We start from the raw sequence: 16,679 nt of genomic DNA on the forward strand, positions 1-16,679 counted from the left end.
ATCACAGATTTCTGTTATAAAGTGTGTATTTAGCCTAAATATACAACTTACTTTCCTGAGCAGATGAATAATCTTTAGACATTTGTGTAGATAAAATGCTGTATAACTCGCTGATATGTTCCCCCTCTGTTTGAACCTGTCAGCGGGGAGGTCAGTGCGGCAACATACGTTGAGCACTGCTGTGTCTCTTACCATATTCTCCACAGTGTGCAGATACTTGGCACACTGGGAGTGGCCATTGTATTCAGCCAGGTCTGCCGCTGTGAAGCTGTCCTGGTCCCTGATGCCCAAGTCCACACCATTGACCACAAGGATCTGACAGCACTGAAGGGTGTCAGAGGAAACAGAAAGTGACAGAGGACAGGAAGAAACTGCAGAAAAGTGACGTCTGTACTTAAAATCAGCTTCAATCAGTAAAAATAAATTTAATGTATACAAAACCCCCACAGATTATTAGCTCTGTGGAAAGCACTGACTGGATAACTCAGTTTTTTGTTGGCAGAAAGTCTAGATTTTTGCAGTATACACTGATTGTATTCAGCAATAATGATGACTTGTCCTGCAAAGACACCACCACTTGAGGCACGATTAACTGTAGAGGAATACAGCTGAAAAAATATCAGCATTATCCCTTTAATACAGCATGAAATATATGTATATATAAATGTTCATGTTATATTTATACTGATAATACTGTTATTGTAAATTTAAAAATATTGTTTGCCATATAATTGTAACCAGGGATGTTATGGTTATATAGTTGCTTTATGCATTAACTATGAGAACCCCTGTTCTTTACTACGTTTGAATTAGTCTCCACAACCTCACTGATCACAGGAGGATGAAAATATCACCTCACTCTCACTGACCATCTAATTCATAGACTTGTGGACAGTCTTGTTCATAAATGGGTGTAGTAGGTAACAGCTGACTAAATACCCCTCCTAAAAGAAGATTAAGAATATGCTTGTTATGCTTTGCTTCCATGGCTTTTAAATTGAGAGTGAAACACAAAGCGTGGCTATTTGTAATCAGAAGGAACTTGGAAATAGTTTAAAGCATCTGTTTTGAAACCCCCCTGAGAAGTGCCAGGTGGAGGCCGGACTAAGCCTGTTGTTGACAGACTGAGCAACCTTTGTGTTTCCATATTGACTTGTGTTTCAGTTAGCTTCTTAAAAATGTTCTCTCCAGTCCAAAACTTGGGCCAGGACCTTGTAAGTCAAGGTTTGGGTCAATTTCTGTTGAGTTTAATTTCAAATGCTTCTTATGCAATACAAAAATAAGACAAAATGTAGTTTCCTTTACATTTAATACATCAAGCTTGTGGTGAAACAGCTGACTGACCAGATGTGGATACAACAAAACCATATTCAAAGTGTTTGGTTGGAGTGGCAGCAAAACCATAAGCTAGAGGCATTTAATTCAAAACAGATGGTTATGTGTGAAACCCAGGATGGATATGTGAGTACCAAGAATCATATTGCTCCCACATAACTTACATGAATATTACATTCTTAAAAAAATAGTAGTAATGGTGGTAGTAGTCAGGCTATGTCATTTTTGCTGTTAATTAATTAATTAATTTTGCATTAAGTTATTCCTACATCCAACTGAAAATTTACCTATCAAACACCAAATATCTCTGTAGAAAGCCTTTACATTCCAAAGGAACACTTTTATTTACCTGCTTTTTTGTCTGACTCTGGGCACTATATCTAGCAAAAAAATTAACACACACCTCCAGTTCACCGTTCTCAGCTGCATCATGAAGTGGGGTCCCTCCCCAGTTGTCAGTGACAATCTCTCCACCGTGCAGCAGCAGCCAGCTGAGCACCTTTGCATGGCCACGACTGGCTGCAAAGTGCATGGCCGTGGCCCCGTCACCATCCTTGTCTGTCAGGCTGATCTCCGTAAAACTCATCTGAAAAGGGGAGAATAATGACAGTCACGTTCAACAACAGTAGGAATTCTGCACAATTTTAAACAAATGATGAATCAGTAAAAATAGAAAGTAATATTTTAAATGTATGCAGGTCTTCATAAAATTTCATACAATTCAGAGTTAAATCATGATGGAGCAAAGTTCTGCTGGTGTCAATGAAAAGTAATTTTGAATGCCCAACACTTAATTGACTCAGAGTAGAACTCAGTATCAAGTACATAAAATCAGTTACAATATCGTTTTAACAAATGAATTACCCACCATTGATTTGCCTGATCATAGACATCTATGAGTTAATTATTTAGGCTACATTTTATCAGATTTAGGCTAAAAAAAGAATAAAAACACATAAGTAAGTATGGGATGTCGATCTAAGAATAAATGAATACACTTTACAATTTGTTTACAAAGATCTCTTCTGTAGTTTCATTGACATTGCAACGTACCAGCCAAACGATGACGGTGTTGTGGCCCATCTGGGCAGCAGCATGCAGTGGTGTCATCCCGTCATTGGCTCTGATGCTCGGATCTGCTCCGCAATCCTTGACCAGGTATTGGACGACCTCAAGATGGCCCTCCTGGCAGGCCAGGTAGAGCGGTGTGGCACCATTCTTAGTTTGGGAGTTGACAACACTGCCAGGAAATAAAATGGAAAGATCAATAAAAGACCAGATTTCTGTGATGTTGTTTGTTGTAGCCTATCTTGTGTTTGTCACTTATAACCTGCAGTAATTGATTGGGCACAAACAAAAGTTAAGTTAGTTGAGCACAGTCTGCACCAAATAAACCAGTGTGCGTAAAGTGTTTGTGTGTGTGTGTGTGTGTGTGTGTGTGTGTGTGTGTGTGTGTGTATCATGGATTGCTTGCAGCAATAGTTTATTCAGGCCAAATGAACTAAGAGGAGAACCAGGGTTTCACATGACAATGCAGCATTTAAATTGAATGCAAAACTATTACAAAAGAAACAAAACACCACTTTACTTCTCAGCCTAGAAACTAGTTGAGCCTAGAAACAGTCACATTCACCAATGTATCCATCATGTCACTTATTTATTATTTGTGCTTGCAATAAAAACTAACCATTTTATTCTTATATAGAAAATACAAACTTTGAAGGCTTCAGTTCTGAGCCAATATACAATTTTCCATCAAGTTATTGTTTATATGCTTTCAGTTTTTCAACAGCAGAAACAGAAGTACACTCTGTTATGCTCTGTTGCAGCTGAACTGTCTTTTGGCTGCTGGCTGTTTGCCACAAAATGAATGTGATAATGGAGAGTGAGATCATAAGTAAAACCCCAAACCCCAAAACCCCACCCTGCTGTTGGCACATTTCAGTGTGAATGGAGCATTTTATAAAAATTACTTGATAACAATAGAGTGGACGTGGAAGTTGTTTTTTTTTTTTTAACTGTTTTCAAATTTTCTGAAAATGTAGATGAGTCTAGTCTGAAGACAACAGGTACCTGTGACAGGAAAACATGTCAACATGCGACTATTCTGAGAGCAGACAGCGGTGATGCTGAGCCAAATCCTTTAGTCCCGCCTCTAATGCAAAGGCTCATTCAATGCATGTTTTCCTCCTTGTCCCAGATCTTTTCAGTCACAGTGAGAGGTCAGGGAGTGAATGAACACTTCCCCACTAAATCCCATAAGGTCGTGCTTTATTTGGACACTGACAAATGAGCAACGAGTCTCCTAAGAGGATTACCACTCCACTGGCTTTGCCCGACTTGCTATGTGCTTAATGAAGGTTTGCCAGAGGCCAAGATGGACTGAGTAGGTGGAGAGGTGGAGTGGAGAAGGTGAGGGAAATTAGAGGCAGGACGTAAGTGGATGGGTGGATCCTGTAGATGCAAACGTGAACCTTTGAAGCTTTCCCTCAGAGGGATGTTTGATTTGTTTGATTTGTTCTGGTCCAAATCAAACATGCAGGTCTGCATCTGCTTATGATTAATTTTATCCTGAACCAGAAATTGCTAGGAAATCTTCTGTGGAAATTTAAGTATACCAAATAAATTAAGGCAGATGGTCAATGGGTTAGGTTTGTCTTTGACAAAAAACAATGGAGGCGTGTTTGGGTGATTGAGGGAAACATTCCAAGAAAAACAAACACATCTTAAATAAGAAGGGGAAGTAATCTGCAGTTCTGGCAGCAGGAAGTGGGCACACACAGTGGGTAAAATATTCATGACTGTAACCAAAGTGGGCTGAAGTTTCACCTGTGGACTGGGGTCTGTGTAGGGCAGCTGACATTTGTCATGAATTCTGACAACAAACTGTGACAAAGTTTAGTGTATTGAAGACAGACATGATTCAAACAAAGCACACACTGCCTCACTGCATCAAAGTGAAGGGGCTGGAACACTCTCCACTAAAGAGGTACTTTTGGAAGACAGGTGTAGATTTCAAAGAGCTAAGAAAGAGGTAAGCCTTGTGTGACGACATAGGCACCAAGTGGCACAAGGGGTGCTGCCTTGTCCATCTTTGTCACTCAAAAGAAAAAAAACACACTGTGAAGTAGCAGACATTTGATATATTTCCAGTTCAGTGCCGATAAGTAATTTACCTCAGTAATTGTCTGTACACTGTCCCCTCCCTTCCCCCTACATACATAACAAAGACCAAGGTTATCTTCATTACTAGCAAAGTGATTGATGTCACACTAATGGTCCTCTAGCCTGATAAAGGCTTGTTACCTTGTTACCTCAATGGCTTTTCCTGTCTAAATAATGAAAACTGTTGTGGGAAAATTTATACGCCTTATTTAGTTAGTGTCTTGTGGATGACATTTTAAAGGTTTTTACATATTCAAAGATTTCATGACACAAACTATTAACTACATTTTCTTTTAGAGGCAGTTGTTGACAACAGTGCCTCAAAACAAGACAAGACAAAACAAGATTTCTTGTCTTGTGTTTCTGTTTGTATTTTGTTTTCCCACCACTCTCCTCCTCTACAAGAGTTTTCTGACACTTGCCAGGCCTTCATTGTAAAGAAGAATTTGTTCTTAATATCTTGCCTGGTAAAATAAGGATGGCTTGTTTACTATTGGGCTGGAACCAATCCCAGCTTACATTGGGTGAGGTATACCCAGGACAGGGCACCAGTCTCCTACACATAATCAAAACTAGATATAACAGCCTAGTGTTCACCTTGATGCCCATGCATACTGCCAGCTTATCTAGTAAGTTTTGAAACCTGCATGTGATCATTCACTTTAAGAATTGCACATCTAAGGTTTTAACTTGATAACAATGCCCTTACAAAGTGTGCAGCTGTAATACTATGGGCCCTTTGCCCAAAGGGGTGTTTACTCAACTATTCCTAAGAAGTTACTAAGAAGATTAAAGCTGGAGAAAATAAGTGCAACTTGGCAACAATGGCTGAATGAAAAATTCTCTCCTGTTTACCCCCTCTCTCTCTGTGTATCTAAGCCTAATGCTGAACATCTTCAAATTAAGAACTAATTTCAGCAACTCAAAGCCAGAGAGAGCACTAGTTGAGCATCTTTGCGAACTGTTACAAAATACGCATCAGTCCAACTTAAGATCCACTTCAAAGTTTCTTCCAATCATAATAACTTGAATGACCTTCAGAGATGAAAAATACTGTCTTGCTACTACCTCAGATACTTGGATGCAAGGTGAACTCCTGCCTCATGTTGAAACAAGATCTTTATTTCGAGGGTGAGGAGATGAACATTTGTTATCATTTTCTCTTCGACTGATTCAACCATTTGAGTTACACTTGTTCAGCAACTTTTCTATAAACAAGAGAAGTGCAAAAGAAGACTAACCAATTACCAATGAGAAAACTGGTGAATTCCCTGAGTCCACCTTTTGTACTTACGCTGCTAACTTTCTAGAATATCCTAATGCGGAGGTCAACCTTTCTCAACTGCATGTTGGAATTATGGCTTGGCCAAAGATTTTAATCTGCACTAATTGATTGCATAACCTGTCTGTACTCTCTCTCTTGCTCTGTCTGTCATTCATTCAGTTTTTTGTGTACTGAGGCTATCAGCAGCGACACAGCACATGAGCCTGTTGGTTTTGGGTCATTGGGATGAACGTGCAAAGGACCTACCAATTCAGATGTGGTTTATAAGTCTAACAAACACAAACACAAGTATCAGGAAACACAGCTGCGTCTGTGTTCCCTCAATCTCAAAATAAAAAGACAGGGATTACATAATGACTAGAAAATTGCAGGCAGTTGAATGCTGCAGCAATTTCATGATAAGACGTCTCCTCTGAGTGCTTGTCTTCAGTTCACACAGGACTTTTGTCTGCATGTCATTCAAGAGAAAACTTATTTGTTGTGTCTCATTTGTAAATGCAACCATCTCAGTGGGTATTACATGTAAGGATAAACCAGCACTGGCCTGTGATCACATTTAGTACAATCGTTGAACAGATATGGTAATTGTATTTTATTGGTAAATTTTAGTTGTTGTGGTTTTAGTTGCTCCAAATGCTGTTAAAAATATAATTCAGGGGAGGAACTATTATTTTTTTATTCTTGATATCAACAATAATTGATATGTAGACTTAACTATCAAAACTGCATCTGAGCCTTCAAAAGTTTATATTGGTCAAAGCCTATGTGGAAGCAAGAGGTCTTGTGTAGAGGTTTTTCAGGTTATGTGTGAAATATAACTTGCTTTTTATCCTTGTGATTTTTCAAGTAAAACAAACTCCATCCAATTAGCTCTTGAAAGGTGCTGATACAATTTTGTGGCTTGTAATAAACCCTGAAACAACAATGCTATCTTGCTGCTGCAAATGTCCTTTCTAAACAATGCTTGAGGGCAGTGACTAGAAAGCAGTCCGTCTATTCAAACGGATTTGTTTTCCTCATTATCTTATCGCTGGTTGGTGCTACTGTGTGTCACCGTGGAGATGGTGGTAAACAGCAACAGAGGGAGGGGTGGTGGAGAGGAGTGAATGGAACCCAGCTATCAGGGAGCTACCGTGTCCCTGAGACTCATTAAATTTTCAGCAGCTATGCACCTGTCTGGGGTGCAACCAGACAATATTGGAGGTGCAGAGCATAGTTAGTGCCTGGACAAGCTGCTCATCCGGCAATGGTCAGCACAGTCAGAACAATTCAACAGACAAGGCTGTTCAGCTCAAAGACTAAGTTGTAAATTAATTACTTTTGTATTTTTATGGCAACTGTCAGTGATTACTGTTGGTAGTTGAAGTAGTCAATTCTTTCCTTTTTTATTCTTTTATAACCAGACAGGTGTTTCACTGTTATCTTACTAAAATAGAAACAGCAAGTTAAAAAAGCATTCACTGTTTACTACTCTCTGTAGGGAGGTATCAATCAGCCATGCTTTGAGCAGGAAACTGAACCCTACCTGTTACTTTACCATGTGTTTAAATGCATTAGTAGTGGTGCAGATGTCATAACATGGAGCTTCTCATGGACAGCTAACACCTTCTGTCAGTGTTTACTCCAGTGTCTGTAGCTGCCAGCTACAGCACAGGTTAATGCTCTGGAATTAGACCACAGTCACGTGGTATTACCAAATATACATATACATATATGGTGCTGAGAGGGTTATAAATCACAAATATCTGGCTTATTGTCAAACAATTAGGTCACTCACCTAAATAACTTGTCAATATCAAACACAAATCACAAACAAAATCTATTTACAGTGATCTGATGAAAGCACAGTTGGTGCTTCTCCTGTGTGATCAGTGCTGCTTCCCAAAAAAGGACAATTCAGTCCTCTTTGCACCTCACCCGTATCCATGGCAATCATATTGTCCATATGGGCAAGTTTTATCTCTGTATTGCACAGGTGGGTCTGACATTGCACTGCTTAAGGATGATATTCATCAAGGTGTAATCACACACAAACACACACACTATTAACTCACACATACAAACACACTATTGACATATTTCATACATGAACATACTGACACTAATTAATCTGCAACTAGTTTGATAGAAATCATTTTTCAAGAAGAAAATGCCAAACATTTGTTGGTTACAGGTTCTCAAATGTGAGAATGCAATGCTTTTCTTGGTTTTGCATTATAGTACAGTTGACTAAATATTTTTGGGTTTTGGAGTATTTGGTGGACAAAACAAGACTTTTAATAATATTAATTCTCACACACTTGATTGATTTGATTGTTGACATGGCTGTCACACAGCTATGCAGACTTGTTACAACACTATGTAAATTGCTCTAGATGTATTACATATATAGTTCTTGGGGGCTGAGGTAATGTGTTATATTTTGGGAAAGTTAAACCACTAAGAGTATTTAGTTTGCTCCACAGGTATCAACAAAAGTTCAGGTTGCTTCCCACCACTGCCAGTAATAAATAGTTCCTACAGTACGAGCCAGAGGCTCATCTACTGACCAAAACTGTCAGTATTATTTGGCAGGCATCTGAAAAGAAATAAAGGTTGACAATTCTCCACTCTGGTGGACATTAAAGATTTATTCCATTCTTATCAATATCAAACTGCAAAAGTGCCAAGAGTCTGGAATCTGAATCTGAACTGTGGCTCCAAACAGCAGGCAAAAGCTGACTGGAACACTACAAGAATTAAAGTCCTCATAGCCTAAATGTGCTTTTGAAATCAAATTTGCACTGCTGGCTTCATAGCTGAAGGCGATGCTGAAGAGGACCAGGACAAAGAAAGAGTGGATGGGAGCGACTGATCAGGTGTGAAAATTTAGCTTTATATCCAACTTTGAGGGGCACCCCATTGGCTCACCTGGTAGAGTGCTTATCATAAAGGCTTAGTTCTAACCATAGGAGCCCAGGCTCAAGTCTGGCTCGTGGCTGCATGTCATCCTCTCACCATCATCAAGTGACAAAACTATTGTATCCAGTGTATTACTACACAGCTTCACAACTTCACACACATCTCTCATTCACCAGTCTTTCATACACCAATCTGTGCACTCTTCATACACTGCTACTGTTAGCAGTTTACAGTTACGCTGTTACTGCTGTATATTCTTATCTTATCTTATCTTATCTTATCTTATCTTAATATCACGTCATATGAAAAATATATTTAGATAAAAGGAATTTCTGTTGAATACAGCTTTTTCCTTCACACAATCAATATCATCCCATCTGTTCTCAGAGATGGTGTTCTGCACAAAAGATCAGCTGAAATTCATATACCAAATCAAAACACTATTAGTCCACAGCAAGAAGAAACCAACAGCTTATAAATGACAGTTCAGATTGTGAGCACAGTGAAAGGAGGCCCGTAGACTGCCTTTATAGACCATGTTGATCTTACTTTGGGCTGTGCCCCAGTAACAGTCGGAGAGACGGCAGGTCTCCCTTGGCAGCTGCGTAGTGAACAGGTAGGGCGCCTGTATCGGTGGAGGTCCCAGGGTCCACCTCACCACTCTTCAGCAGCCAATCAGTGATCTCATGGTGACTGAAGCGAGATGCAAGATGGAGAACGGTAGCACCGGAACTATCCCTGTCCTATAAATCAAACCAAAGAGAAACAGAGATGAAATATGGAAAACATGATAAACTTTATAACCAAAATACTTTGACTGTATAAGAGTTACAGTAATAGACTGTGAATCAGCTTTACCACTATACTATTCCTAAGAAGCCAACAGTCTGATTTCACTTTTTGAAAATAATCTCTCAAGTTTTTTTTCAGGAAGTAGGACCTACTAATCAGATTCAAACAAATTAATGACTTATTAATTATCTTGTATGCCTGCCTGAAATATGTCAGAAACCATCACAACTTAGTAGAGTATTGGATATATTGGGAAAGGATGTAAGTGCTTGCTTAACTTGTATAATAGTGTACCTTGTTCATGTCTGCACACACACACACACACACACACACACACACACACACACACACACACACACACACACACACACACACACCCACCAGCCTCTAACTTGCTGCATTTCTAAGCAGCATAGACTAAAACTTGCACTCAATTACACCTTCTATGTTCCTTTCAAAACTTGTATTTACCTGTAACATACCCTTATTCTTTGGATCAACAGATCGACCAATAAGTAACACAGAAAATAAAAGAATTGTGTTTACATGCTCTTTATATCGATCAGTATGAATGCTCATGTCTTATTAATGAATCTAAGCTGTAGTCTGAGGAATGACTCAAATGAACAACATAGATAAAGTCAAGATCCAAGAGCAGTAAGACACAATAGTGAAAAGTGGAAGCATTGTCTACCCATCAAGTAAATTGCACCGCAACTGGTAATTGATTGGTTTTATTAAATGTCAGCCAAGTATCTTATCAGTTAGTTCTTGGCGTGGGGTGCTCTTTGTCGCTCTTCTGTGCTCTGTCAGGCAGTCCTCAAAAGTAATGGAGACAATAAGTAGATAATAGAGCTCTTATTACTCCGTGTTTCAAATTTAGAATCACAGATTAGTATAAGTCAGATCGAGTGCCCGATTGACTCAGGTGTGGTGCTTCTGTTTCTGTTGTGTTTGAATAAATTATTTTTCAGTAAGAGAAGGCATACTATGGGTCAGCACAGTGGCTTAGTACTGTCGCCTCAGACAAAAGACAGCCTTGGGGAGGAATCTGACCTTACTGTGTGGAGCTTGCAAGGTCTCCAAATCTCTGCATGGCTTTTATTCTACAGTCACAAAGGTGAATTGGAAAATCTTAAGCGGACACTAATTCTAAATGTTCTGTCTGTCTGTTTGGATATGTGGTGACCTGTTCAGAGAGTACTCTTCCTCTCACCTAAAGCATGCAAGGGTAATGTGCATAGGATAAGCAGATATTGAAAATGGATGGCTGGATTTTCTCCTTTCTACTCTGTGTTTCTAAAGAGAAACACTGTATTGAGAAACAATACAAGAATTATAGTCACAACAGACTATGGGAGACTTAGTGGTACATGAGGGTAAAGTGCCTGCTGCATTCCTTTACTGGTGTGAATACTTTGCCTCTTACTACCAACTGGGACATGGAAATGAGGTAACTGAGTCATAAGAGCTCATAAGGTTTAATCTGTCATGTGAAGGTTTAACCATACTACCTACAATACCAAACATCTGACCCACTATCATATCAAACTACACTGTCATTATGTATTTCTATTTGTGCTCTCTCTGTGTCTCAGTACATGCTGTATAAAGGATATTACATTTGCAAATCCAGTTTTGCATACTTCATTACCATGGGGACATGAGGTAGTGCAGTATAAGTTGGTTTTAAACTAGAACTAAATGTTACAAATTGACAAAGAGTTCTTGTAACATGTTCAGTGCATTTCCCCTGACCCACAACTGATAGTCATTTACATGTACTGAAGTTTAATGTGTTTAATTACATTTCTTTATTAAGCTGTATCTTGGGCGTTATATCAGAGTGTTTGCAAATACAGCCTTTGAATACGTCTTTATAAAATGGTTACAAAACAAAATTCAGACTCTCGTCATTGTCTTCTTTTGGAAAGGGAGCAGTGTGTGTTTTTTAGCCAGACTACTGTACACACACCGTGTTCTGATGTCTGGTTGAAGTCTTGATAATAAATCTGTTAATGCTGAATTTCTGCAGCCAGATGCCATTTTTGGTGAAGTTATCTTCATTCATCCTGACAGCTGATCATCACTCAAGATAAAAGAATTCTGGTTTTACAGTTTCAAAACCTTGGGAACTACTTTGGAAGTGACTTCATAGTGTCATCATTAGGTTTAGATCATATTTATTGTGGAAGTGCCTCTTTCAACAGGCACAGCAACCTGTAAAATGTGTATTTGAAACATATTATTTAACAACTTTATTCAACTTAAACACAACTCAACACAACTTTATTCTCAATTAAAGCTAGACAGTACTGTAGGCTGTCTCTGGGTTTCCTCCATGAAAAGGAGCAGATGGGTCAACCAGCCTTGAGGAGCTGCTATACCTACACAATTTGTTTTATTAGTCTGATGATTGTCTGAATATTATTTCAGAAGCTTTCTTACTGGGTTAGGAAACATTAAATGTGTATGTTTTAGGCATGAAAATACATTGACATTGGTCAGAGTATCCACTGGACTCCAGTTGGACCTCTCCAGCTCTAGTTAGAGAGGTCAAGGGATTGGGTGTTGGCGAAGGACTGGATGCGGGGTTTGGCACGTAGGCTACACAACAGAGAAGGTCAGAGGAAACAGAGAATTAGGCTACTGTCTGCCACACTTCAACTTGTCCAGCTATGGGTCAGGTCACTCACCTCTGGCCGACATCCACCCTGGGTCAGCAGCCACTGTAAGCAGGCCAGGTTGCCGGTGGCTGCAGCGTCATGCGCCGGGCTCGCCCCGTTGTTAGCCAGGCAGTTGCCCGGCAGTCCTGCCTCCTCCACCAGGAATCGCAGGCAGGACAGTTTTCCAGCTCGGGCTGCGTGGTGGACCGGTGAAGCCCCCAGCACATCTTTGACGTCGCCGGTGAGCGTTTTCGCCGCTAATTGCACTTTCAGCGTCTGCACATCCCCTTGCCTTGCGGCGAGCAGCGTCCTGTCCCCCTCCACCACCATGACTGCTGCAGGCTGGACGTCTCCTTCCTTTTGGTTTCCTGGGTTGAGCCCGATCGGTTCACCGTGCAGATGGGACCAGCATTGTAGTCTTCGAAAGTTTCAGATATTTTCAGTCAGTTAATTTTGCAGGAGGGTTAAATTATCGCTCCACATCTCTCCACAGCCAAATGGTCAAAACAAGATCCGTTTGCGGTCATAAGCTGCACATTTGAACAAGCGACGCGTTTTACATGTTGAAATTGAAACTCAGACCTATAATTTGTCTCTGAGTGATAAACTAACCTGCTTTCTATGTTTTGCCCGACGATGTGGGCCAGTAATCCGCTTCTGCTCTGTCTGTCGCCCGCAGGACGCTGAACACCTGTTGCACTAGTTTGTTTGTTATTTCTTTCTTTTTTCCCCCCCCTTTAATTTCTTTGTTTACCCTGTTTGCATCCGAATAACTAACGTGCAGGCTTTCATGTGCCTCAGAGAATATTCCGCAGTGTTTTTCTTCCTATAGCAGATGGCGACATGGGACTCTGCGCCTGTTCAATAATCCATCAGGGGGGAGGATCGCTGAGCCTGTTACAGGTTGCTGCTTTCTGGAAATCGGCTCAGAAGTTAAAGGGGCAGTACGAACAGGCTTCTTAAAACGGAGTTTAGCCAGACAGAGAAAGTTATACAACTGTGGTGGCGGTGGGTGTCGGTCAAGTACAGATATATGACTACGTAATAAGTCAGCAATGAGCTTTTTGAGCACATGGGCAGTCTTGTTTGCACACAGGCTCACTGGCGTTAATTCTACATATGGCCGTGAGACCAGCATCACTGCACACTCGCAGTTTGCACAGTAGAGGTCCACCTGGTGGTTCTTTGTAAAACTGTAACACTCAAAATTGTGACCCCGGCGTGAACGTTCCTCTGTTAAGTTAGGAAGTGTAAATATTCTGTCTTGTTGACGCTGAAAACACAGGAGGCTACAGCCGAGACGCCGGTAAACAGTTTGCTTTAAATAATGAGCCTCTTGTTAACTTATCATTGTGATAGTTCATCATGATGCATCAGTATTTTGTGCGTGTGTTGTGTTGCTATAATTTATATAAAAACAGTTACTGTCTTATATTTCTACTTAGTCATTTTGCCACAATATAATCAGATTTGTCTTGACTGACTGTAGAAGTTTAAAATTTCTCTTATTTAGCAACATCATTTGTGGTTGCGGAAAAGCTCTTTACTTTAGCTGAGACCTGTGTGAAGACTGAATAACAGGCTGTACAGCATATCTGATGCTTTGGTAAAGTCTACCAAGAGTTGAACAAGTTACTTATGAGTAATTCATGGTTGATAATGAAAATAACTTCAATGTTTTATTGTGAGGCATGCACAATAAACTAAGGAACTAAGCACATGTGCAGCAATTAGGTGCAGTTCTAAGTACTTGAGTATTTACACTTCATGCACTTAATAATTCTAGCCTACTTCACTACATTTGCAGAGGAAAATAGTCACTCTTTATCCCACTACATTCATCTGACAATTATAGTATTAGTCACTATACAGATTAAGATTTCATATACAACAGAGACATTAGCCTTCAATACAGAGTGACTAGGGTGCCTAACAACATATAAAGTACCTCAAATTAACCACACTGCTTAGGAGTTAAGGCATCTGTAATAATTAACCAATAATGTAACAGGCTTATTTATATCTAACACTGAATTTTTTTTGGATAATTTTGTTCCATTTTGAGGATGTGTTAAAACAACTGTAATTTTTTGTATCTATATATTTTGTATATTATTATATTGTTATTATTTATCTTTCTTAAATATCTGTTATTGCAGTTTCCCTGCAGCTTTCCTGTTCTCTGCACTGCCACTTTGCTGCTGTAACACTGTGAATTTCCCCACTGTGGGACTTATAAAGGTTATCTTATCTTATCTTATAACTGGCCCTACCTGTGCCTTTCACCACTGTGTCTGTGTAAGCCCATGTCCAAGCCTAAACACTCACCCAGTCAAATAACACCTTTTACTTTTCACTTACAGTGCCTTCATAAATGCATGCTGTTAAATTTGGCCACACATCCACACATCCCGTTCTCTGCTTCACACGGAAGGGAACACGTATTTTCAGTTTATGAATCAACCGTGGCTATGACATGTAATACTTTTAACCACCAAACGGTGGCAGGAAAGCTTCATATTCTGCAAGATATAGCTCTACCTGGAGAGGTGCCCAGGTGACAAGTCATCATTTTGCACTGGCTCTTCTAAATCACTGTAAGCAGCCTCACACGTCAGGACGTCACCATATCAGAGTAACGACTAATAATGGGGGAAAAAAATGAAACCTAGGCTCCACTGTTGTCAAAACATTAGACCAATTTCTCTGCTCTTAATATTTATATTTTAACAATGAAAACCGGAGGGCCTGCTTAAATTAAAACCAGTATACTTGTGTCCAGTCTTATCAATTCGCCCATTTCTCTCTGACACATTTTATATTTTCATGGGTTCATTTGGGAGCTGATATTATAACACGAAAACTTGCCACCTCACACCATGCACTACCAGTTTTCTGCCCTCGTCATTGTCAGATTAGTTTGATTGATTTCTTTCCGCTCAAGCAGCCCCTGCAGGATGTGGGCGTGTGCACTGCGGGGTGGGGGGGGGGGGGGGGGGGGGGGGGGCTGGGCTCGTGCTCGGCGCGTGCCTCCTCGGCCCATCTGTTGCACAGGTCCAACTGTCATAGACACCGCGCGCCAGTGGGAGGGAGGGGAGGGGGAATTCCCACGAGCATTGTTGTTGGCTAATGGTACAATTCCCCAAAGGAAATGGACAATAAAAACTTTCCAGCACGATTAAGGGGACACTACATCAGTGCCATTACAGCCATGGAATACCTTGCGTAGGCTCACATCTTATATTACAGGAAGGAAAACGATGGGCTTGCTTGCATATGAAAATAGCCTATATGTAGGCCTATAATAAGATATTAAGGGGGTTATAAATTAGCTACCTCCTACAAGTATTAAAAATATCGTCTTGATATTAGGCATAGGCTACTATTTGGTTGAATATATTCATTAATGTGCATATAGGGATATTGTAGTTTGTTTTTAATATTTGCAGGTACCCATGCAGTACCTGCAGCAAAGCAGGGATAGGCTACAACTAAGTTATCAATATAGAAAATTCAATTAAATTATGATTTGCCTTTTAGGAAAAATGTAGGCCCGCATTTTGTTTAAATAGTGTGTAAGCCTAGCTTACCAACCCGGTATTATGAACATAATGGCACAAATTGACTATTTACAAGATTTGACATTATGGATAGCCTATTTTTTTTTATATGAAATAGGGTATTGATTACAAAGGTTGTCTTTGTGATGTGGGTGTTTACTTGTCCTCATTTGCCTGTTGGTTGCCATGACGCCCAGGCATAAAGCGCAGAAGACGTTATGGCTGCAGCTGCAGCCCGGCAGCCCTGTATAATGACGGGTCTTACACAGGGTTTAATCATGTGTAGGTGAACTGGAGTCTTTTCCCAGGGTTCTTTAAAGACACTCCCACAATTTCAAGCAATGGGAGGCTAAATCCCTATTGAACTTGAGAGCGGCTGCCAACGGTTTTCCTGGGAAGCCTGGGAAAGCTGGGGTACTTCTTGCACGCGTCGGGCGTGCGACAGTTATTCAAATTGGACTCAATTATTCAGCGCGTGGGCCCCATCTATTGTACCGGCACATCTGCGGCTGCGCGGGAACATTCAAACCATGAGCTCATGCTGCTCAACGCAACCACTGTCAGCTTGCAACAAGAAATGGCCTAAAAGAATGCTGCCTTAATCGGGGACGTGCAACCGAGAGAAATGTCCCAAATCTTCTCGGCTTCACTAAGTGCAACATTTAGCAGTGCGCTGCTGCACTGCGGCGTTAACTGTTCACCGCAGTTCATGCGTATACGCTGCTCTCAGACAGCTGTTACTTTAAAACGTATGGCCTTCTCAAAAGAATCCTTCTGAGAAGCTAACTCTGTGATGACTGAAATGTGTTCTACCGACTTGGTCCTTGTAGTAGGCTAGGCTATATTATTATTATTAGTTGTAGTAGTAATAGTAGTAATGGTAGTAATAATAATAATAATTTCCTGTGTATTATTATTATTTTTATTCAAATATTCATTAGCCTACTATGTCCCAATTAAAAACCAACTGTAAAA

The 16,679-nt window shown here is 40.2% G+C and overlaps 1 protein-coding gene across 4 annotated transcripts in view; it reads right to left on the bottom strand.

Annotated features, from left to right (window-relative positions):
* Positions 1-13,571, bottom strand: part of espn (espin) — a 43,137-nt gene extending 29,566 nt beyond the window's left edge. For 3 of the 4 annotated variants that reach the window (XM_071475742.1, XM_071475740.1, XM_071475741.1), the window contains exons 1-5: positions 12,175-13,571; positions 9,236-9,429; positions 2,389-2,575; positions 1,739-1,921; positions 193-324 (exon numbers count right to left, since the gene is read on the bottom strand). In XM_071475742.1, coding sequence (XP_071331843.1) covers positions 193-324; positions 1,739-1,921; positions 2,389-2,575; positions 9,236-9,429; positions 12,175-12,474 — 996 coding nt within the window. In that variant the 5' untranslated portion in view covers positions 12,475-13,571. The remainder of the gene's footprint in view (positions 1-192; positions 325-1,738; positions 1,922-2,388; positions 2,576-9,235; positions 9,430-12,174) is intronic. The other variant, XM_071475739.1, reaches the window with a different exon arrangement.
* Between the last annotated feature and the right edge of the window lie 3,108 nt (positions 13,572-16,679).

This window comes from Trachinotus anak, unplaced genomic scaffold (genome assembly GCF_046630095.1).
Source record: "Trachinotus anak isolate AG129_WGS33_773 ecotype Australia unplaced genomic scaffold, CSIRO_AGI_Tana_v1 ptg000004l, whole genome shotgun sequence".
NCBI lineage: Eukaryota > Metazoa > Chordata > Actinopteri > Carangiformes > Carangidae > Trachinotus > Trachinotus anak.